Below are 22,337 nucleotides of genomic sequence, written 5' to 3' on the forward strand. Positions count from 1 at the left end.
TTAATTTCAAGGACTTATTTTTGTTACAATATTTTCCTTTCTACTTGCATGTGCTGTTCTCTTGCTTTTAATACTAAAAATTATTTACAGTGGAAGTAAAATAGAAGGTAAATTGAGTTAAAGAGTCATTTATGATAGGAAGAAAAGGCCATTGTTTTAAACTCCTTGCATAGAGAAAGTTCTGGTGTCCTCCATTTTTTATTTTTACTGTGTATTGTCTCCCACAAGAGGGCATTATCATGTTAAGATATTTATTGATATTTATAAGTGTAGGTTGTTTGCTGATATTTTTCAATAACCTCTGTATTGGTTATGCAAAATGACTTGAGTCCATAAAGAGCAGCTAAGCAAACTCACCCCTCATACTCATATTTTTCTCATTATTCAAAAAGTCTTAGAGATATATGTATAAAACTTGGAAATTGAAATTAATTTAAAGAATAATAATTCTATAAACACAATTATTGCAGGGTCAGTTAATGATGGCTTTTGACAGAAACCAATATGATTGAATCAGTTTTAATTGCAAGTGTAACAGTAACCAGTAGAGTCAGGGGATGTTGTGATTCTTTATAATACTGACTTAGCCTAATGGCATGTACCCAAGTGCAGGCAGCCTGTTGGGCAGGTGCTCTAACTCATGGCACCTTACACAAAGTTCCATGAGTTAGAGTGCCAATGAACCCAACAGGCATTTGCCTGCCCTAAGCCTGGCCAGCAGGTGGGGACACTCCAGCAGCCTCCTAGGAGTCTGCCATGTGTCCATGTCCCCAACCCTGCTGCAGCCCACCCTCACCAGCTGGCAACTGTTAGCTATGGCTGGGGGGAGAGAGAGGGAGGGAGATGGAGCCTCCCTCCTCCTCCCCCCCCCGCGACCCCCACTTTAGCTCTGGACATAGCAGCCGCAAGGCTGACTTTGTCAAGAGCCTCAAGTGGGGAAAGGCACAGAAGCCCCCCACCATGGAGACCCAGGCAAGCTACCCCTGCTGGGGTCATAGGGAGAGCTGAGAAAGGCTTATGAGACAGAGGGGCTCCATTCCCATCCGTCCCCTGTCCCAGATTCAGGCAAGACAGTTAGTGTCAAGATGCTCATGCACAGGGTGGGGCCACAGGAAGAGAGCCCCCTCACTGTGCAGGACCGGCCCAGTTCACCCCAAGACCCCAGCAAGGGTAGCTGGGGAGGAGCATGCACAGTGGGGGGGTTCCTTTCCCCCATCCCCGCTCCCTCCCCTGCTGTGACAGCCCCGCAAGTGGCGCTGGGCTGGTGTTTGCCCATGTCTACACCAGCCCAGCCTACAAAGCCACATTGGATGAAGGCAAAATTACCCAAAATTAACCCTTCAGGAAACCCTGTACATAGATTTCCAAAGGTGCTCTGCCTTAGAACACCCCTGTCTGAAACTTGATAAGACGAGGGTTAAATTTTCATGTTTAGCCATTTAAAAAGTGCTCTGTAGCCATGAACATTTGTTACATTATGGATATAGAGCTCATTGCTGAAAAATGTAACTTCTATAAATGCCCTCAGTGAAAGGGACCAAGAAATAGGCATGTGTACTAGCATCAGTTTGACATTTAGTACAATGGGTACTTTGTATATTTGCTGTTTCTGTTGGTCTTTGCAGTAAAACTTACTATCCTGGCTTGAATGCCAAAGCATAAAAGTAAATTCTGATTCAAGTGTTTATACAATAAAAAATAAGTTAAGATCTTTTGATTAATATCATACCAGATGAAACCAATTCTTTTCAAACTTTCTGATAGACTAGACAGAGTCTATTATATTACAGCTCTAAGTCTGACTCGTTTTAACTCTTTTGGTTTCAAGAATTGCCCTGCAACTGTTAACGGTGTTAATAAGAGGCTAGTACAGTTCTAAGGCTTCAGTTGGTATCTTCTTTTCCAAGGAAACTTGTTCAGACCGTAGTTTACCAAATGCCAAGTTATATGTAATGGAGGAAAAAATGCTAATTAACGAATGTATTTCAGCAGTTCTTAGAAATGTGCAAATATAGTGTGCAAATGTGCAAATATAGAAATGTGCAAGCAACTACATGAGAGAGGTAGTTGGAATTCTTTCTTAATTGATAACTTCCTGGGCATTGCTCACTTTAAGAATTATTAACTAAGAACAGGTAAATTTGAAACAAATCCCATATCTAGTCAGTCTGGAATTAAATAATGCAGGATGTCAACAACCACAAAATGCAGATTTTAAAGTTCTACTGCAGCATTAATTTGGCCACGTTGTATGCCTGGTATATTTTATGGTACATATTAAACAATACAAATATAGCAAGTGATTTATTGAGCTTGTCTGGCTATAATGCAGGGATCTAATTTTAGATTTAAAAATAAGTGTGGGAAATTTGGTAAGTTTGTTACAGATGTTAAAATATTATTCTAAAAATTAAGATGCATTTGGAGTTTTACAGAGGTGCCTGTAAATCTAAATAAATATAACAAGGAAAAACAGGAAGAGAAGAGACTACGTTCATGCAGTGTGGTAGAGTTGACATAGGAACATTAACTTTTGCATTTCCTGGCTTCTTAATTTTAACTGTGTAACTATAACACTGCATGAAGGTAAGGTTTTGCTTGCTTATTTTTGGACTTGATTTCCTAGGGTTTAAAAAGAAGGAAAAAAAACAAAGTCCTCAGTTTACTCAGTATAATTAAATTAATTTGGCGCTTTTGATGTGGCATGTTCTGTATGCTGGTTAGGGCACACAAGGATAAGTATGTGTTTCTCCTCTGTGTGGTTTAGAAGGGATCTCTGAGCTGCAGAAGTTCTTGATCTATAACCTGAATTTCAAGTTTAATAAAGTCTCTATTTACCTTCAGACTTGCCTCCATGTGGTTTCTGAGCAAAACACAGCACAGCATACATGGAAGGTAATTGATGCAAAGCACTGAAATGTGTTCTATTTATCAATAGCATGAGCACTATCAATATAAGACTTCTTTATACTAGATGCAGTCACACCAGTATTTCAACTATGTTTTAGTGCTACCACTTCTACTGTGAGAAAGTAGAAGTCTCCTGGCCCTTTGCACTTCTCTTTTGAGAGTCCCAACAAGAATGCTAGTTAGTTTAAGTTCTGAGAGACAATTTAAGAGCTACATAGGATAGATGGCAATATTTATTCCTTATCCTGTTCTGTTGAATAGTCTACTCCTCCCCACAGAAAATCAGAATTATTTCTTAAATTCTGCTATTCATATTCATGCTTTGTGTAAATACAATTCTAAGGGAAAAAGCAAAATGAATTAGTCACATCTTATTTTTGTTTATAGGAAGACTCTGTTTTGAAAAATAGACTGCAATTTATAGCAGCACATTTAAGTCATATTAGCTATAATACATTTCTAGCTTTACTTATAGCCAAATTTTCCCCTTTTGAATATCTGCAAGAATTAAACATAAATGCTTGCTATGTGGCATATCTCACATTGCACATTTGTTTATTTGAAAATCTATGTTAATCGTGCCAGCTGTGGCAGGTATCTTGACACATTTGGCCACCCAAAATAAATATGGCATGATTTAACTCCTACTACTCCATTTGCTACTGATTCAAATATCTTTTGGTTACTGATTCAAATATCTTGAGATAGGCGCCTGTAACCAAATGGACTTTATAAACACATTCTTCTTTTTTTACAATAACAATGACAATTTACTGTAGCTTTAGTTACCTCTTAAATAATGATACTTTGTAATTCTAAAGGCTGTTTCCAAGGATCTCAAAGTATTTTATATATATTCATTAATCCTATCTTCATATCCATAAGAATTTATACTAAAGATGGGGAAATAAAAGCAAATGGAAGTGCTGCTGTCAAAAATTGCTTAACAAGTCACTAAAAGAATCACCTCTATTCTCCATTCTCTATCCATTTTACCCTATTGACAAGTAATGTTGAAATGTAGAATTAGACTGAGGTGGCCTAGACGATAGAACAATTATTTGGAAAAAGGGTAAATGTTTTCCAGCTTTTTTATAAGGTTTGGAAATTGCTGAGAGTGTAGTCTTTCATAAGAAAGTAGAGTTCAGCTATTAGCAATTAATAAAACATCCAGTGCTTCAACAGATGCAATCTGTCTAATACTAGAATTAGATGGAAACACACATATCTTTATTTGAAAGAAAAAGATGAGAACATTTCCTCTTGTTGACCAATCAGTAACACAGACTGATAATTCCTATTTCCTTAAAAACAGAGAATTTGTTTATCTGCGGTAGTAATCATTTGTTTTTAGACATGAATAAAGCTCATTCTTTTTTTTTTTTACCAAAAGACACGTAATTAAAATATTTAATTAGAGTATAAACTAGAAATTTTGAATTTAGATCTAGATTTTATATATATATATACCAGAGATAAAATCCGCCCATATATTTAGGTGCTAGCTATATATCCAAAGAAGGTACCAAAAATTCCTTCCAAAGCTAACACCACACTTTAAGGCATACAAATTCAATCCCAAATACCACTGGAAAATGGTAGCACATTAAGAATATCAGCTTTTTGCTGAATCCCATTTTGCTTGCCAGGTCCTTTCCCTTTTTTGGAGGTCTGCCATCCCAAACCTAGAGGATATATAAAGCTGAAGATCTCTGATTTTCAGAGAATGGCAAAATGCTGTCACATTACAAGGTACATGGAAAAGGCTGTTGCCAGTTGCTCAATTTACTATAAAATTCTGAGATTGTGCAGTGTGGATGGGATGGCAGATTTTGGCTTAGGATCAATAAATATGCTCTTCTGGAATATTCAATTTAAAAGAAAACAGGTGGAAATTATTTACTATACATATGTTTCCTATATCCTCAGTGTCTGAATATAAAATGAATTACAATAATAAAAGGCCTTCCTTAATGCAAGTTGAGACATCATGTTTCTTAAAAAGCTGGCAGGCACCAATGCATTGTATATACTATTGTTCTCACCTTTAATACCACTGGCACCAACAGTGGGACGTTTTTTTCCAGGAAAAGGATACTGCAGACGAGGCCAATAGGCCTGTTCAGGACAAAAGTGAAATATAACTGTGTCAACAGTGAGAAAAAACAGTATTGTACAGTTTTAGCTGTACAATACCTATACAGGCCCATTTATTAGTCCTCAAATTTGAATAGATTCTAACAGGTTCACTGTTAATTTTTGTTCTCTTATTTGTATAGGAACGCTTGAGAAGATGAAACCATTTAGTAGAAATTGTTTATATGTAGATAGAATGTGGACAGTTTTTATCAACTTCAGATTAATGAATAAGAGCTAAGTCAACTTTAATTATTGCTAAATGTGTTATGTATTTTGGAAACAAAAAGACTGATGTAAGACCATAGCACATTCTGCACAGTTACAGAGGTATAATAAAAGATTAAATCAGCCATTGCTTTCATTTCTTTGGTATTGACTCCTGACTTTCAGGTTTACATAAGTTCCAGTCTAATTCAGGCAATGCCAAGTTAGACTAGTTTGGGAGAAAGATTTTTTGCACTTTTTAATGCATTGTAACTGACATAACAGACCGAGTGGAACAAATGAACCCCTGGTTCCCCCACTGATAACACATTTTAGTTACATGATTGTAACTCACAGCAGGCCCTGGCCCACAATCCTAAATTATAAACTTTTATTTCCAAACTATATATCAGGTTTAGCTGTATTTTACATATTTCACTACTCCAAATACTTGCACTTTAGTCTAATCAAATGATGGAAGGACCACACAAACGTATAAATTATTCAGGAATACAGACCCCACTCAGTCTCGCACACTTAATTGCACAGTCATTCACTCATGCATAGAAATGATCATAAAAGCAAACAATGACATGCTCAGTCATTCACATAATTAGTCAGTCACTGGTTCTTTTCTGAACTGTTGTTCAAATTTACAGGCTTAGAATCTGATCTCACTGTCACCGGTGAAAACCAAGAGTAACTCCAATTAAAATTCACTTAAGATTCATACAGCTCTAGATCAGAACAAAATCCTTTATTTTCTTAGATACTAAACACTGAAAAAGGAAATGACTTGCCATTATTTTGAAGTCTTAAGTGGGATTTTTGTATTATGCATGTCTTTTTGGGCCCTCTGTAAAAGAGTGAATTTCAGCCTATCAGCATAACTGCTTTGGAGGCAAGACAGTAGATTCTGCATTTAGCTACTTTTTATTTACACCAGTGCAACATAGAGCAAAATGCAGTCTATTGTACATAATTTGTAGAATGTGTTTTAGCAGTTGCCTGTGTTGTTGACAGCAGTTGATACTTCATTAAGATGTGGCTACCAACATTAATTTGGGCAAAATACTTTCTTTCAAATGTTTAAAATTCATGTATAAAATTGGTCCCTTCAGTTTAGTTTCTCTTGTTGGATGATTTGGATCCAATATGAAGGCCCCAGAGAAGAAACTCATAAAAGTTTTCCAAATCACTAGATAGAAGACTGTTTTTATTTTATGATGCAAATTTGATACAAGTTAAAAGCAGTCATTTTTCCGTTACTCATTGGTCATCATTCATGCCTACACCTGAAGTCAAGATTCTAGTTCAAGTGAACTATGAAAGTTAATTGTATCACCCTGTGACAAGCTTCTGCATCACTATGTACTAGTTTTGGTGTACTATCGTACAAGGCTAAGTACAGTCATTAAGCCTGAGGCTGAATTGATTCACTCTTTGCAGGTTAGTCTAAGATGCATAGATTGAACTGATAAGCAAGTTAACAGACACTCACTTTTGATCCTGGAAATGTAGCCACATGCCTGCAGTGGGCCAGGTCAGAAGCTGGCAGGCACTAGAGCATGTCTCCCTGCTCAGCTGGAGCACACAGCTTAGGTCAAGCCTAGCCCACCTACAATGTGAGGGAGGTAAGGGTTTGTGGGAGGGGTGCAAAGCATCCTGGGATGCTGGGGGACTGTGAGTTAACTTGAATCTGGAGGGGATCTGAGACAGCAGTTCAATAAACCTCTTAAACCTAAATTAGTTAAGTCTGATACTACACCCATCCAGGTTTATCTTAGACCGGTTTCTGCCATTTTGCCAGTTGTCTATGTGTAATTTCTGTCCCTAGCACAAATGTTTTGTTTTGACATTTATACATTCAAACTTTCCCTCCAGCTGTGCTACTACAATAGTTACCCTCTCCTTCCCAAACCATTAAAATCTTCCCAAATGGATTATTTTCTCAATTAGCAAGAGTTCATTTTTGTTTTATTTCCATGAGCAGAGATGTGCACATAAATCAAGAATCAAATTCAGTGTTTCCCTCTATTATGACTGTCAACTATTTATAAATCCTGAACCAGAAACTATTACATTGATTGACAGCCCCCCACCAGAGCAAATGGATCTGTATAACCCTTTTCTGAAAATGCATTTAGACTTAGGTTGGGCTGGTAAAGAGTAGCATAGCATGCCCATGTCTTTCTGAAGATTCTGTCTTGCTCTTTAAGTTCTCAGGTTTTGTTTAAAAATGAATTAAATCTAAACTGTTAAAGCAGGAGGAAAAATATTAAATGAGTATAACCTCTACAGGGATGTCCACTGCTTTATCTAAGCTAGGATTTAGAAGCATTACTTAATACATCTTAGGTAACATACAGTACCTAACATGTTTTAATATTTTATCTTCATTATGAAAAAGTGTGTTCTTATCATATGTTAGGTATGCAGTGTTCCATGCTTCAGAATGGTGGTGGGGGCGCTTGAACTAAAGCTCGTTCATTGAACTTTAGTTCGAGCACCCTTGCTGCCATTTTGAAATGTGGGGATGCTGAATAGATGTGACATGGGGGCTGCTGGAGTGACTCAATTAATAGAGTCTGCTCTGATACATGTTAATTAGCACACATCAGAGCAGACATCTGGCATGTGTATAGGTGGCCTCCATTGTGAGGTACTAAGAAAACTTGCATTAGTCTGTCTTAATGCACATTAAATAAAGAGCACAGGGTGTCTATACAAGTACTCGGGGGGAGGGGCGGGGGGAGGGGTCCTTTAACTGGAGAGGCTCTGAGAGCCGCTCTAAGTAAAGAGCCTGCAGTGTCAAGTGTATATAGCGTTCTGTGCTTCAAAATGGTGGTGGGGGCACTTTAACTAGGGCTGTGCAAAATTTCAATGGGTGTTTAGTTTCGAAGCTGTTTCGACTTGTTTCGAACTTGAAATAGCAAAATCAAAATGAAATGAAAGGCTTCAAAACAGCTTCAAAACGAAATGAGGGCACTCAAAATGTTTTGAAGCCGGCTTGCTTGCAGCTAAACAGAAACTAAAGAGAGGGAGGGGAAAGAGTGGGGAAGGACTGCTCTGATATTGACATCTAGCTCCCTGTTTGATTCCCCAGCTCTCTGATCACTTCCCCAAGCAATCTGATCATTTCCCCAGCTCTTCCCAGGGGGCGCTGACCCCCAATCTGCATGCAGGGTTTCAGCAGGCTGCTGAGAAAAACCCAGTGCTGGCGCTGGCCCCAGCTGTCAGTAGCAGGTTGTTGTCATCCTGCACACAGATCCGGGGGCTTGCGCCCCCTGGGAGGGCTGCGGGGCAGTGCCAGAATCCTCCTGGAGGGAGCGGGTCCCCGGATCTGTGTGCAGGATTCCAGCAGGCTGCTGCTGCCGGCAAGTGGTATTAGTTTTGCTTTGAACAGTTTGAGGTGCAGTTTCACAAAAAACCCTGCATGTATCTCCTTGAAACTTGGCAGGTTTCATGCCCTCAGGTGGGGCTACCATCCTGTCACAGGACACTAAAGTGCCTGCTCCTAGACGAGCAGAAACTGCCTGGGGAGAGCCCAGAGAGACAGACTGAAGCCCAGGTGGAGATTATCAGGGCAACAGGCTAGAGAGCAAATAGCCTGCACCTGGACCTGTCAGCTGACTGGAACGGGTAGGGCCCTGGGCCCTTATAAATCCCCAGGCCAGAACTAGGGGGGTCAGTTTGCTGCCAGAGGCCAAGCAGGAAGGAGCCCTCCTACAGGGAGCTAGGGGAAGAGGCCTGAGGGCGAGTCTAACTTCTGGGAATGCCTGGGGCAAAGTTTGATTCTTTTAAAGGGGTGGAGAATGATGGGAACATATGTGTTACGTTACAGCCCAGGAGCTTATGTTTTGTTTGCCATTTCATAACAACCGGTGGTTTGGGTGAGGCTATTTGGGGAAGGAAGAGGCCTCATTGGGGGCCCACTGCAGCGTGGGGACCCCAGCACCAGAGAGGGCACGGCATTTGGGGTGTACAGACCCTGGCGCCAGAGAGGGCATGGCACGAGGGGCACAGAGACAGGGCTGTGGATAGCCCAGATGCCAGTGAGGCATGGACACAGGGCTGCGGAGAGCCCAGAGAGGACAAGGGGGTCAAATCACAGCAAGGCCTAGACTGGACAACGTCAATGCCATCTGCGAGGCTTGGGACATGGTAAAGGGGCAGCTGGAGCCACACATATAGCTCATAAGGCTGGGGTGTCTCCCGGACACCTATTTTGAAATGGGACCCACAAAGGGTCCAGGACCCATGGGGATCAGGGAAATCCAACAGGACCATGCTCAAGTAGGCTTAAAGGCAGTCTCCCTACTCATTACCATTACATCAAGAAGTGGCAGGGGATAATAGAGGGTGCCCAGTGGGCCATATTGGCATGGTCGAGGGGCCCTAGGGTAACATGGCCATCCTTGAGGATCCCATCCCATGACACATCCCTGCAATTTGCATGCAAATCAGGCAAGAAATGACAAAATTATAGGTATTTGTGTGATTCCCCAATATAGCCTAAAGGCAAAATGTTGAAACGTGTCAAAACAGCGTCGAAACAGTAAAACACTTTTGATTAAATGAAACGGAACAGTGCTTCAAAACAGTGAAACAAAACGTTGTCCCTTTGAAATGGTGAAACTGAAGTCAAAATGAAGAGGTGCTGTTTTGCACAGCCCTAACTTTAACTAAAGCTTGTTCAATGGGCTTTAGTTAACGTGCCCCTGCCACCATTTTGAGATGCAGGGACAGTGCATACAGGTAGTCCTCAGACTTATGCTGCAATTGGTTCCTGAAAAACAGATCTTAAATTGAAACATCATAACTTGAAACCAATTTTCCCATAGGAACAACGTTATTCATGGAGGATTGGTTCCTTTATGATGCTGGATACAGCTGCATCCAGCTGGTAAGTCTGGTGTGGTGGAAGGGGAGGGGGAAAGGAAGGGGTATAGCGGGGTGAGAGAGAGGCTGAGTCTGGGGCAAGCTGCTTGTCTGGCGGCTCCCACCGGTCATCTGGGAGTGCATGGAGGGGTGTGCCCCTGGATCTGCATGGGGTGGGGTGGGTGGGGCTGGATCTGCACCAGGTTGTGCTGGGAGTGGCGGCTATGCCTTCCTGCCGCTTGCCCAGCCAGGGTGAAGCAGGGTGGGACAGGTGTGGAAGGGGCTGCTGCGCTGCCTCCGGACAAGCGGTGTGCAGCAGCAAGCACTGCCCCCCCATCAGGCAACCCATGGCTCTATCCCGCACCCGACCTGCCCTGGCTGGGTGAGCTGCAGCAGGGCATGTGGGGGTGTGCCCTTGGATTGGGGCAGGCAATGGGGTGGGACAGGGCGGGGCAGCAGCAGAGCAGAGGCTATGGGGGGCCATAGCACCCCCATAGGCCCTGCCACCCACCCAGAGTGCAGCCTGGCACAGCCCCAGCACCACTCACCCCGATCTGGGGGCACACGCTTCTGGATGAGCGTTGGGAGCCACCAGATGAGCAACTTGCCCCAGCCCCTCCACACCACGGAGGGCTTTGATCTGTCCCCCACAACATGCCTTCCCTTCTCCCTATCCTTCCCCCACACCAAACTTACCAGCTGGATGCAGCTGTTTCCAGCATTGTAAAGTTGAAATCCAGGTTGGAAGGTTGAAACAGGGTGTCAATTTATAAATGTCTTAACATTGTCTTAATGTTGTTCATTGTAACTTGAAAAGTTGTAATTAAGCTGCTGGAGAGCAATAATTAGCATGCTCCAGCAGATTCACAGCAGACTGGATTAATTGAGTTTGGTTAGATGGGTGCTAATTAGCATGTGTTGGAGCAGAGGTCTGTCACGTGTATAAGTGCCAACAGTTTTTAAGTGATGCTTAATGCACATTAGCCTATTTTAATGTGCATTAACTAAATAGCATGGGGTATTTTTACACATGTAAGCACTGCAGCACTGGGCACTTTGAAAAGCACCTGGCGCCGCGACACTCACAATTGTAGAAGTAGCAAAATGTATGTCAGCTCTGAGAAAATGGGGTGGCGTGCTTTTGAACTAAAACACATCAGAGGTGTTTTAGTTCAAAAGCGCACCACCGCCATTTTCAATTAATTGAGTCTGCTCTAAAGCAGCGGATCTCCAGAGCATCACAGGACGACAAAGTATGTGTATGAATGCCCATGGTTTTTTTAGTGTTGTTTTATGTGCATTAAAATAGGCTACTATGCATTAAAGCACACATGTAGGTACACCCATTAAGGAATAATACACCTCTTTTCCTAGTGAAGAGTTAAGTCAACAGTAGACAATGCATTAGTGAAAATAAATGAAAATATTAAGAAAATACTTGAAAATATTTAATTTGTTATTAAGAAACATGCATAATTTATAGTGAATCACATTTCATTTTAGTGCCACAGGTGATGAACCTATAGCACCATGTTTTATTCCTCAAAACCAAAAAGGTCAGACAGAAGGAGCCTATTATGGGCTATTGACACATTCAATACTAGCCCAGAAGACACTCTCAGTCACATTTTGAACATTGATACCTTTTTTTGGGAGAGGCATCTAATTGTGAAGAAGTACTGGGGACAGAGTTTATTTTTATGGAGGGATGTTGGAAGACCAATATCCTAACATGACCGCTGATTTAAAGAACACCTGCACCTGAAAAGTATATGTAGTACTTAACAGAATTATATTATATTATTAGTGTATTATATGTTGATGTTATTTTTATTATACTTAACAGAAAATTTAACAGTTTGCCAAATATTAAATTAACTTTAAACCTGTGGATTTTGACTACTTAATCATTGCAATTTGAATTTTTCTATTTCATCAGGTATGCTGTAAAGCCATATTTGCATTAGGTTTAAATGATCATTAGTCTTTGGATTTGTGAGGACATAAATAAACTATTTGGATTACATCTTATAAAAAGTATGTAAGGAGAATGTAGCTACTAAAACTTCTTTGCCATTTTAGACTGTCAAGACTAGACAAACCTAGGCTATAAATAAATGCTATTACAGAAAAAAGAAAAGATTAGACATAGGTAAACAAAAGGAGAAAAAAAGGAGGTTCAGGTTGTAAGGAGGAAGCCAAAGGTGAAACAGTACACATAGGGAAAATACATACAAAAGTATGAGGGTAACTAGATGTGAGGAGAATGCATACAGAGGGCAGGTAATGGACAAACAAAGAGAGGTTTTATAACTACATTCATCTTTACAAGTCTTTAATTAGTTATACAGGCACCATTAAATTTTGTTACCTAATGGCCACTTACATGAGACATTGCATAAGAGTCAGTTTTTCTCTTTAACAGCTGACTTTGCAACCTGAAATGCATGATTCCATAGAGTAAAATTTACTACTTTAAATGTTAATAATCTTCTTCTTTGTTGTCTTTGTCGTCTTCTTCTATCAGATAGAAGACATTTTCTTCTATCTGATAGAATAAATGTTAATAATATTAATTTTAAAGAGAAATTAGCTACACTGCTTTTTCCACAAGACAGACCTTCTGATACCAGAAACAAAAAAGTTTTTCTTCAAACCTCTCCATTTTAAACAAAAAAGATATTATCATGTACGGTATTATCTTTAGTGTCATATCATTAGATTTTAATTCTTTGTGCTGCTATCGGTTCCACTCTTGTGTGTCATACAACCATTTTCCTGAAACAGGATGTTTTGTAGTAAAATGCTGTCTTGCAATCTCTGTGGAAGGTGAACTGATCAATAATCCGGAAGGCATCTTTGTCTAGTGAATATTCTGTATGAAGACATGAGACAAATAATCAGTTAAATGTCTGATAGTTCGTATGTCAATAGGGGATGCAACTAATATAATTGGAAAGCTAAGAACTAGCTGCATGTGATGGCAGCTGCAGCATGAGACAAGAAGGCCATGAATTGTAAGGAAATGTGAGCATTTTGATATATTAGCCCTATATTGTGATAGCTAAAGGCCCAGTAGTGTATTTATCTGTGTTGTTCTTGTTGTACCTTTTTTTCTTGCTACATACTGAATGAACTTTTAAAATCTTGAATTCTGCTTTCAACACCTCCAGGTCATGGATAGGTCTACACTTAAATTTCTAGCTGTGATTTACATTCTCAGATTTTACACTAGTGTTTTATGCTCAAAATACAATATTTGATTCAGGTTGTGAGCACGCTGTCTATTTCATGGAGACTTTGGTTTTCTTGGTTTTTGTTCTCTAAATCTAAACTAAAGGTCAGTTTGACTAAAAGCATGCTTGCCCTATGTGTATAGAAAATAGATATCTGTATCATTTTGATTACTAAAGTAAGATCTAAAGAAAATATAGAAGACTGAAATAACTTTCAAAATTGTTTATAAGGTTGCATTTTTTCTGTGAAAATTATAAAAGTAGCATTAAAATGTTAATGGAAAAACATTTAAAAAGGAATGTTATTTTAAACAAAGTTGATATTCACGTGGTGAATTATAACATTCTCAGTTAAAATTACTACAGTGAGCAAACATAATTAAATCAATCATTCTGAAAAATAAATAATCATAAACAGCCAATTGAATGTGTTTAAAATATGGGAGCATTGGACCAGATTAGCTGTTGCTGTTGGTGGTCTGATGAAGATATTAGTTCTGTAGAACAGACATTTATATATATACAGTCTCACTGAATTTACATGCATTTGAGTGAAGTATCTGGATCATGAAATCTCATTGTTAAAGTTATCATTGATAGTTTATTGATTTCATAGGATAATATGACACCACTTTCCAAAGAAGTAACCAGTTACTTCACAGGGAAGATCTTGTAGAGTCTTAGATAAAATTTCATATGCTTGAAGTCCAGCATATTGGAAAATGTGCACAGCAGTATTATGAAGGGAAGAATGGGTGTGCCTAAGCTACAGCTGCCACTATAGATCTGGAGAGTGTCTTATTTAAATAGCTCACACCCATTGTCTGCCTGCTATAACAAATAATTTGATTATTCCATGTGTTCTGAGAGTGTGGGTCCATGTAAAGAAAAAGGAGTACTGGTCCTTTGATAAATTAAAAAATGTACTTATTCCTTCTCTAATTTAATTAATAGAAGCAGGACTGGACCCGGTGAATTTCAGTCATATATAACGAACTAATGCTTAAAATGTACTAAATTATGCAACATTACAGACCCACCCCGCAAAAAAACCCTCTACTTTGTTACTAGCTGCAGCCATGTCTCAAAGTAGAGAGGACAGCTATGAAATAGCTGACAAGGCATAAATTTAAACATTTGTGTACTTCCTTGTAAGAGCCATAGCATCAGCTACCAATAATCCTGATGTCAGGCAATAGGGGTGGAGTTCGCTCACATGTACTGTACTCACTGCTAGCCAAGCAGGAAGCCCTGTATGACATCCAATCAACAAGTGTTCTCGGCCTGCCTTAAAAAAAGTGGAATCTTTCAAACTAAAGGAATTCCTGTACTGATTCTGCCTGGCTTCTCCAGACAGGGATACTACCAGAGGCCCTTTACTGCAGAAATCGGTAGTGAATTTATTAGAGGGACAATCAGAAGCCCATATTTGTAAAAAACAAAAAAACCTTTCTTCACATTTAAAAAACATAGTTCTACTTAGAGCCTACCAGTGTTTGATTTAATTTTGTTTACACTATTGTATCCCCTTCTCCACCAGATGCCTGTAATTTAAGAATAAACAAAGACATGCTATTAGTTCGCCCCTATATAAATTATCAGAATTGCTTGCATTTCTGGCATTTTAAAATGTTTTTAAGGCTAAATGCAGTGCTGAGATGTCTGACTCACAGGATATAACAATTCAATACTCTGCAAATTCTTTATGTAATACTTGATTCATGCATCAAAAAACAGGCACGTTTCACTGGTGGGTTGGACCCAATCCTCCTTCTATCAAAGTTCATATGATTTTGTCAAAGGAAACAGGAGCAAACCAGGAAAATGACGAACAAAGAAATAAAAATGTTTAGAATAATCTAAAAAAATGTATACAATCCAAATCAGATTTTTTTTTCTGACTTGGATTTTGTTTCCATTGTTATGTAATTTAAACATTTTTAGCATTAACATGATTTTCAAATGCTTTAATTTAGATGGTCTCATCAAGAAATATACTAAAATGCATGAAATAACTTTGCAAAATACCAATTTAATCATTCAAATGATATTCTATAAATTATGAATTATATCTTTTGTATCTGACATCTTCTTTTCCTTTGTTGGAGAAGCACATTTAGTTAAAAAGACATTCTTCCATTATGAAAATAAGTCAGAAACAGAAAGCCACTTGGGTGGTTTTGCTCAGTGAGAATGGAAAGTCTACAAGCAGTGCTTTGCAACTTTAAACACCTTGGAGCAGAACAAACAACTGCCAACACTCAGGCTGTTTGCAGGAGACTGATGATCAGACAGTCTGCTTTTTAAGAGTTATTTTCTGATTAGATCTTACACATCAAGGCAACACAATTCAGCTAAAACGGAAAGAGTATTTCTTTCCCCCCCAAACCCCCCCCCAAAACAAAACAGTCCTTTCAGAGCATTTGATCTCTGATTTCCTAATCGGCACTAGATAACTCCAAACAGGATGCATCTACATGTGCTTTACTGTGCAGTAAAGTGTCATTGTCTAAATATGCACGGTGATTGGGCCAGTGTAGACTAATTTACATAGCTGCTGGATAGTCCTGTCAGACAGATGTACTATCCAACAGTGGAGAAAATTACTGTACTTAACTGCATGTGTAGACAGTGCCGCCAGTATTAGTTTGCTCTGGCTCACATTGCACCAGAGTTTATTCAGTCACATTAATTGTACCTGTAGACATGCCCGCACTTACAGGCACAAACAACTTTCCACTGAAGTGCAGACATCTGAGATGAGGATCTGTCAACAGTTTAATATTAATTTCTCAGTAATGCAATTAACTAAACCAATTACAATAAATTATTTTTAACTTTATTTGTTAGGACTATTTTATGCTTCCTCACTGAAAACAAACTAATGGTCTCAAATTCTCAATAGCAAAGAACTGGGTGGCCATCTTAAATTTGGCAGCCATTTTGGGGTAGTTTTAAATAGCCTTATATCCAGATTTGATCAATAGATCACATTTTAGAAATGTGCCAATTTTGGTAAATACAATCACAAATGGGAATCTTTTGAAATTATCATTTTTTTTCTGCTGGAATTAAGAAAGGGATAGGAGAATTTGTAACTGCTATGCTTCTTTATTTGCAAAGGAAGATGTTACAATAAAAAAGAACTATTAACATTGACTCAATGTCAGGATCAGAAAACAAAGGAGAGTGAGCTGTAGTTCTATCAGGTCAGAAGATTTTCTTTAAGTCTTGTGATATTTGAGATTTTTGTTGAAACACAGGCTGCTGAAATTAAGAGACAAATACATTTCTAGTCTTTGTAGTTGCTGGGGAAAGGTTGTAAATTTGAAGTGAACCCTAAAGATTCAGCAATGGGAAAACAAAAAGCACCCAGAATGTATTATTGAAAAAATGGTGTTTCACTGATGTAATTATTTGGGAGAGGGGTAACTCATGGTTGTTTGAATGTGGCTGTCATTATTACAGATGAATACATTATGGCAGGACCAATGAGCCTCAGTCACATTCGGGATCCCTTGTGCTTAGTGTGGTACAAACACAACACTGACACCTGGCTCTCTGACACCAAAGAACCTCCAATATAAGATGCGACAACAGATAAATACAGATAAACAGATGCAGAAGTACAAGGAAATGATCCCTGTCAGCAATAGGCAGTGATTTCAGCATGCCTATTTGCCTAAATGATATTTTTAGGCATAATGGCAGAAGACAGTTTTCAGAAAAGACTTGAAGAACTCAGAGGAGCCTCTTCTAAGCCTGAGTTACAGCCTAGGAGAAAGCATGCAGATTTCTGATTGAGAATGTAACATGAAATTTAACAAGAAACTCTGCCAATGAAACCAGGCCAATGAGTCTTGGGAGCTGAGTGAGGGTCTGACAATGACAAAGAGCTAACCGGTAATATGGGGATGGGCTATGAATAACTGTGAAAATGCTGACAAGTGGCTTTTGCGTGGTCCATTTAATAAAGTTGAGCTGGGATGTAAAAAAGGTGAAACAGCCGAAGTGCTGAGCTGGTAAAATCGTATTTACTGTACTTTTGAACTGGCATGAGTGGGAAAAAAAACCCTTTTCTTGAGAGGGCCAGGGAAAAGGCTTCCATAGTAGGCAAGAGTATGGGATGACAACAGCCTGAGAGAGAAGGCTGTGTAGATGGACAGGACAGCCTTTTTGTGGAGATGATGAAGAAACAGGAACAGGAAAACTTTAAGCATGGCCTTCACTTGAGGTGTAGTGAGGACCAAATTGACAGCAGTCCACAAATTAGAGGCCTGAGAGGAAGGTTGATGGCAGTGGCATTAGGTTTTGGGTAATGCTGCAAGATGGGACATTACTAAAAGCCCTGGATAAAAGCTGTGATGCACAATGCGGCATCCTGTCAAGTGCGGTAAGCTGGTTGAGATTTTGTCAGCATTTTTATTAGCAAACAAGGGGCCTGTTGAGAATTTCGCGATGGCCACGGGGCTGCACTGCCACCTTGGATGTGGAGAAAAATGCCACTGAGGGTGCGAAGGGGCTTTGGGAGAGTTGAGGAGCCCAGGCTGCTCCCGGCCCCGCTCTGCGCTAGGGACGGTGTTCAACTGGGCTTGAGACTGGTCCCCGAGGCCGGCTCCCGGCAGGTGTCAGCCGGGGCGGGGCCTTCAGCGAGCCGGGGCTGATCCGGCGGGGAAAGAGCAGCAGCAGGAGCGGCGGCGGTGGGGCCGCTTGGGTCGCAACAGGCGGACAGAAGGCGCTGGGGGCACATGGGCAATCCAGCCTAGCCAAGCCCGCCCCCCGCTCGTACCCCTCCCGCGCGCGCCGCTCAGGCGCGACGGTTAGAACCGTTACAGCTCCCACTTTCGAACTGATTCAAACTCGGCAGTGCCGAGCAAGGGCAGCCCTTCCCCCGCCCCTTCCCTCCGTGACGCAAATGACAGTTTCAAGGCTCCCTCCCGCGCCCCCAGCCCCTCTCCTCCCCCTGCGCGCGCCCTGGGCTGGCGAGGAGCGGGGCCAGCGCAGGGGGGACGCTTGAAACTACCCCTCCCCGCACGTAGCGCGAGAACAAAGGGCTCCTCCGCCCCCCCTCCCTCCCGCACGTGTGGAGCGCTGCCCCGCCCCCCGCCGCTGTGGATTGGTTCCCGCGCCCCCTCCTCCCCCCGCCGCGGCCGGCCAATCGGGGCGGCGCTTGGTTGTCGCCAATGAGCGCGACGCGGATTGGGCCGCCTGGCTTTGGCGCTCGGTCCGCCCGGGAGGGTGAATCCGGCGGCTGGAGGCAGCGGCAGGCGCTCGCGGGAGCCGGCGGCGGGTGAGGAGACGGCACCTCAGCGGAGCTGGGGGACGGGGGCTTTTTATAACCGGCGCCCCCTTTGTGAGGTGGGGGCCGCCCCCCCGGGTGACAGCGCCCTTTGTCTCCCGCGGGCACGGGGTGGGGGCTCGGGATCCCGCCCGAAGGGGCTCTTGGGGGGCACCCCTGCTCCGGGCTCGGCGGGGCCGCGGCAGCCTCGTGCGCCGCCCGCTGCCGGAAGCTGCCGCTTTGCCCGGGCGGCCCCCGCGGTCGCTGCTTCCCCTCCCCCAGCCCGCCAGGTCCGGTCGCTATTGTGAGGCACGCGCCGCCTCCCCCGCCCCCTGCCGGCGCCTCTGGGGGAAGCGCGGGGCAAACGCGGCCGCGTGCGACCGGCTCGGGAGCCGGCGGGGACACGCTGCGAGCCCCGGCCCCTCGGCCATGGCGGGAAAGCTGTCGAGGCTGAGCCGAGCAGGGGCTGTTCCCAGCCCTCTGCTCGCTCTTTTTTTCCTTTTCTGAGTCTCCACCATAGATGTCAGCAGAAGGGTTGGGGAGCTCTCTCCAACTTGGGGCAAATGATTCATGCCCAGGGTAGGTGGCGGAGGTGGAGAGCTGATTCACAGGCGCCTGGTTCTGACTGGAAAGACTTAACGGGGTGGGTGGGCAGGCGGACTGGCAGTGTCAGGGGAAGGGCTGGAGGCTTTTGTTCTGGGGGCTCCTCTGCTATGCAGCCACTTGGTACTCCAGCCCCACAACCCCCCTGCCACTAGGAAGCTGGAGTTCAGCTTTTCCTTTTCTCCCCTCTCCCAAGGGAAGTGGGGGAGAATGAATCCTTTTTCCATGGCCTCAAGTTACAATTGTCCCCTCTTTGCAGAAAAGGATTTGTATGGGGCGTGCTGCGGAGATTGGCCATAAGTTTTGAGACCTAAACTGATGCGAGTTCTCACTTGATTTCCAAACTGGGGGCTTTCTTCTGTTCCCAGGGTTTAGGACTTTCTTGGAACCTGCCTGTCACTTGTAACAGTTCATTAAAAGGCTGCTCTTTTTCTTTGTCCCAAGTGTCCATATCCAGCTGGGAGCTCCTGGGATGTTTATTTGTGGTAACCAGAAAGCATGTTGTGAAGGGTGAGTACGTGTATGCAGTGTTCTAAAAGTACCTGCCATCTGGTCTGTTGTGGTTTGAATATTTAGGACCTTACGAAGATCAGTGATGCAGATCGCGTACCTCATACTTTTTTTTTTCTGAAGTAGTTTAATGCGGACAAACGCAGAATTTTGGTTTCAACATTCTGTGTTTGTGCAAGACTGAACGTTAAACTGAGTCAGATGTTTTTATTTATTTATTGTGTTTTTTCCTCTTGCCCAAAAAGACCATCTACTGTTTGGGTGCTGTAGGGAGAATTATGAAAAGATAGTTTGTGAAAATATCCCCCCAAAAGTTATGGGGTATTGGCAGAGGTTTCTTTTAAAAGCATTCTTTAAAACTTAACATGAGGTATCAACAGCTACATTTTCTGATGCATTTCAAAATCCTAGTTTAGCATAATAGGATATATGCAAGGTTTGGTTTCTTTATAGAGATTTTAAAATATAGTTGTGACAGGTGCTTTGGGACTGCCTGCTGTGGCAATGACTCATAGATCAAATTTGCTCAGTTTACAAATTGTTTTCTTAATAGGCTGAGATCGAAATCAGAGTAACTTTGCTGCTCATTAGAATTACTAAAGAATCTTAAATGGAATTTTGTGGAAGGCTTGTGTGTGTCAGCCTAGAATCCAGTTTGCTCGTATACCTGGATCAAGCACTAACAAGACTATAATGTATAATGTAGAAAGCATATCCTTGTGCTTTTGCTAATGTTTGTATATTTGGGGAATCTGCTACTTAGTAAGCTAAGGGATGAATTTGCAGTAACCTGGATACTCTGCAATAAATGCTTTGTAGGGATGTTCTTAATGTACATTAAGAGTACATTTGCGGTAGAAAGTGTGTGTGGACAGCCAATGTATGTAGTAACTTCTCTGTACTGTAAATTAGAAAGCACTGTCTTGGCTGTCATGAGCTCTTGGGCATTGTCTAAGCAGGGGTCAGCAACTTTTTTGGCCGACGGCCAGAAAACACCAAACCTCCACCCACACCTTGACTTGGCATGCCAGAGGTGTGGGACCCACGAGAGGTCTGATTCTCATTGCTGGTGGCAGCTGCACATGTGCCTCTGGGTGGACAGTGGGGGATGTACTGGGGTTGCGCTGCCCCGGCTCCTTCCCTGCCATGCGATGAGGCATGCATGCTCCCATTGCTGGCACAGAGCCGGTGCTAGGGCTCTGATTGCAGCCTGCTTACCACCTCCTGTAGCTGCCCAGAGCCTGGCTAGCTGTCAGGCAGTCGGAAGGCTGAAAATTGCAGTGTTGGGCTCTGTGCCACTGTCTCTGGTGGCGATGGCTGCATGTATACCTCTGGGCGTGCAGCTGGGAAGGGGCCTACACTGCACAACGCCAGCCCCTCCCCTGCTGTCTGCTGAGAGGTGTGTGCACAGCTGCAGACCACAGTGCAGCTGTTTGTAGCCTCCAAGCTGCCTGCCATTGCCAGCTTGGACTCTGGACAGCTGCAGCAGGTGATGGAGCAGCTGCAGGCAGCTGTGCTAGGCTCCACAGCCCCAGCAGTGGCTCTGTGGCGGTGGTGGTTGCACACATATGCCTCTGGGCAGATGGCAAGGGAGGGTCGGGCCTGTGTTGCCCCAGGCCCCTTCCCAGCCATTCACCCAGAAGTGCTTGCCCAGCTGTCGCACCCATGTTAGCTGCATGGGGCTCCATATCCCCAGCACTGTAGTTTGCAGCATCCTGGCTGCAGCTAGCCCAGGCTATGGCCAGCTGCTGTCTGCCACTAAGCTTGGGATGATTCCAGCAGGGCTTCCTGGCCACTTGCTGCAAGCAGCCTGGGCTCTGTGGCTGGTGGCAGCTGCCCAGAGCCCAGGTTGACTGTGGTATGCTAAAGAAAATGGTCTTGTGTACCATGCTGTGGCATGCCTGCTAGAGGTTGCTAGTCTGTGGTCTAGAGTCAGATTTGGAGGTTCCATTTGTGTTCTTAATCTCTAGCATAGATTACCAGTGTGGGCAATTGTTTGTCAAACATGCCATAAATTAGCTCCATGCCTTCCCCAAGTGCTACTAGAATCTGCAGCCCGTACACAGCTGGTTGCTCTACTTTCTGTTCCCTGCCCTGTACTCCATGCCTTATCCGCTGCTTTGCTTTATGCTTCCTGTCCCCTGCTCACTGCCCAATCTGATTGCTGCTGACTGCTGTAGCTTCCTGTCCCCTCCTCTGGCTGCCATGTGCCCAACACAGAGGTTGCTTCTGACATTTGTGGCCACCCAAAGATTAGGCAATCTGTTCTTTGAGAATGGTAGAGCTTTGGGCCATAGTAGTCAAAACCTCTATAAATCCTAGTTTATCATGTTCTAAAACTATAGTGTTGTTAAAATCTACATTGCCTAGTCTATGTTGAGATTTAGAACATACTCAAATATTAACTCAGGCAGTATAAACAAATTCATATAAATAAATTGGAATCTTGATTCCTTCCTCCCCTCTGTGAAGGTGTCACCATGTGTATAGCATTGTGCTAGGTTTTTAAGGGTTTAGCTTTGTTGGTTAGAGCATGTTGCTAATAACACTGAGGTGGCAGGTTCGATCCCTGGTTT

At 42.5% G+C, this 22,337-nt stretch overlaps 1 protein-coding gene across 4 annotated transcripts in view; it reads left to right on the forward strand.

The window, feature by feature from the left end:
* Window positions 1-18,543: 18,543 nt before the first annotated feature.
* Window positions 18,544-22,337, forward strand: part of EZH2 (enhancer of zeste 2 polycomb repressive complex 2 subunit) — a 75,280-nt gene continuing 71,486 nt past the window's right edge. For 2 of the 4 annotated variants that reach the window (XM_090049966.1, XM_090049968.1), the window contains exons 1-2: window positions 18,544-18,660; window positions 19,696-19,761. In XM_090049966.1, the coding sequence (XP_089906092.1) occupies window positions 18,554-18,660; window positions 19,696-19,761 (173 nt within the window). In that variant the 5' untranslated portion in view covers window positions 18,544-18,553. Of the gene's footprint in view, window positions 18,729-19,695; window positions 19,762-22,337 lie in introns of all 4 variants that reach the window. The other 2 variants (XM_090049970.1, XM_090049969.1) reach the window with 2 other exon arrangements.

The sequence above is a fragment of the Crocodylus siamensis genome, chromosome 5, assembly GCF_052110815.1.
Source record: "Crocodylus siamensis isolate JL-2025a chromosome 5, ASM5211081v1, whole genome shotgun sequence".
Lineage (NCBI taxonomy): Eukaryota > Metazoa > Chordata > Crocodylia > Crocodylidae > Crocodylus > Crocodylus siamensis.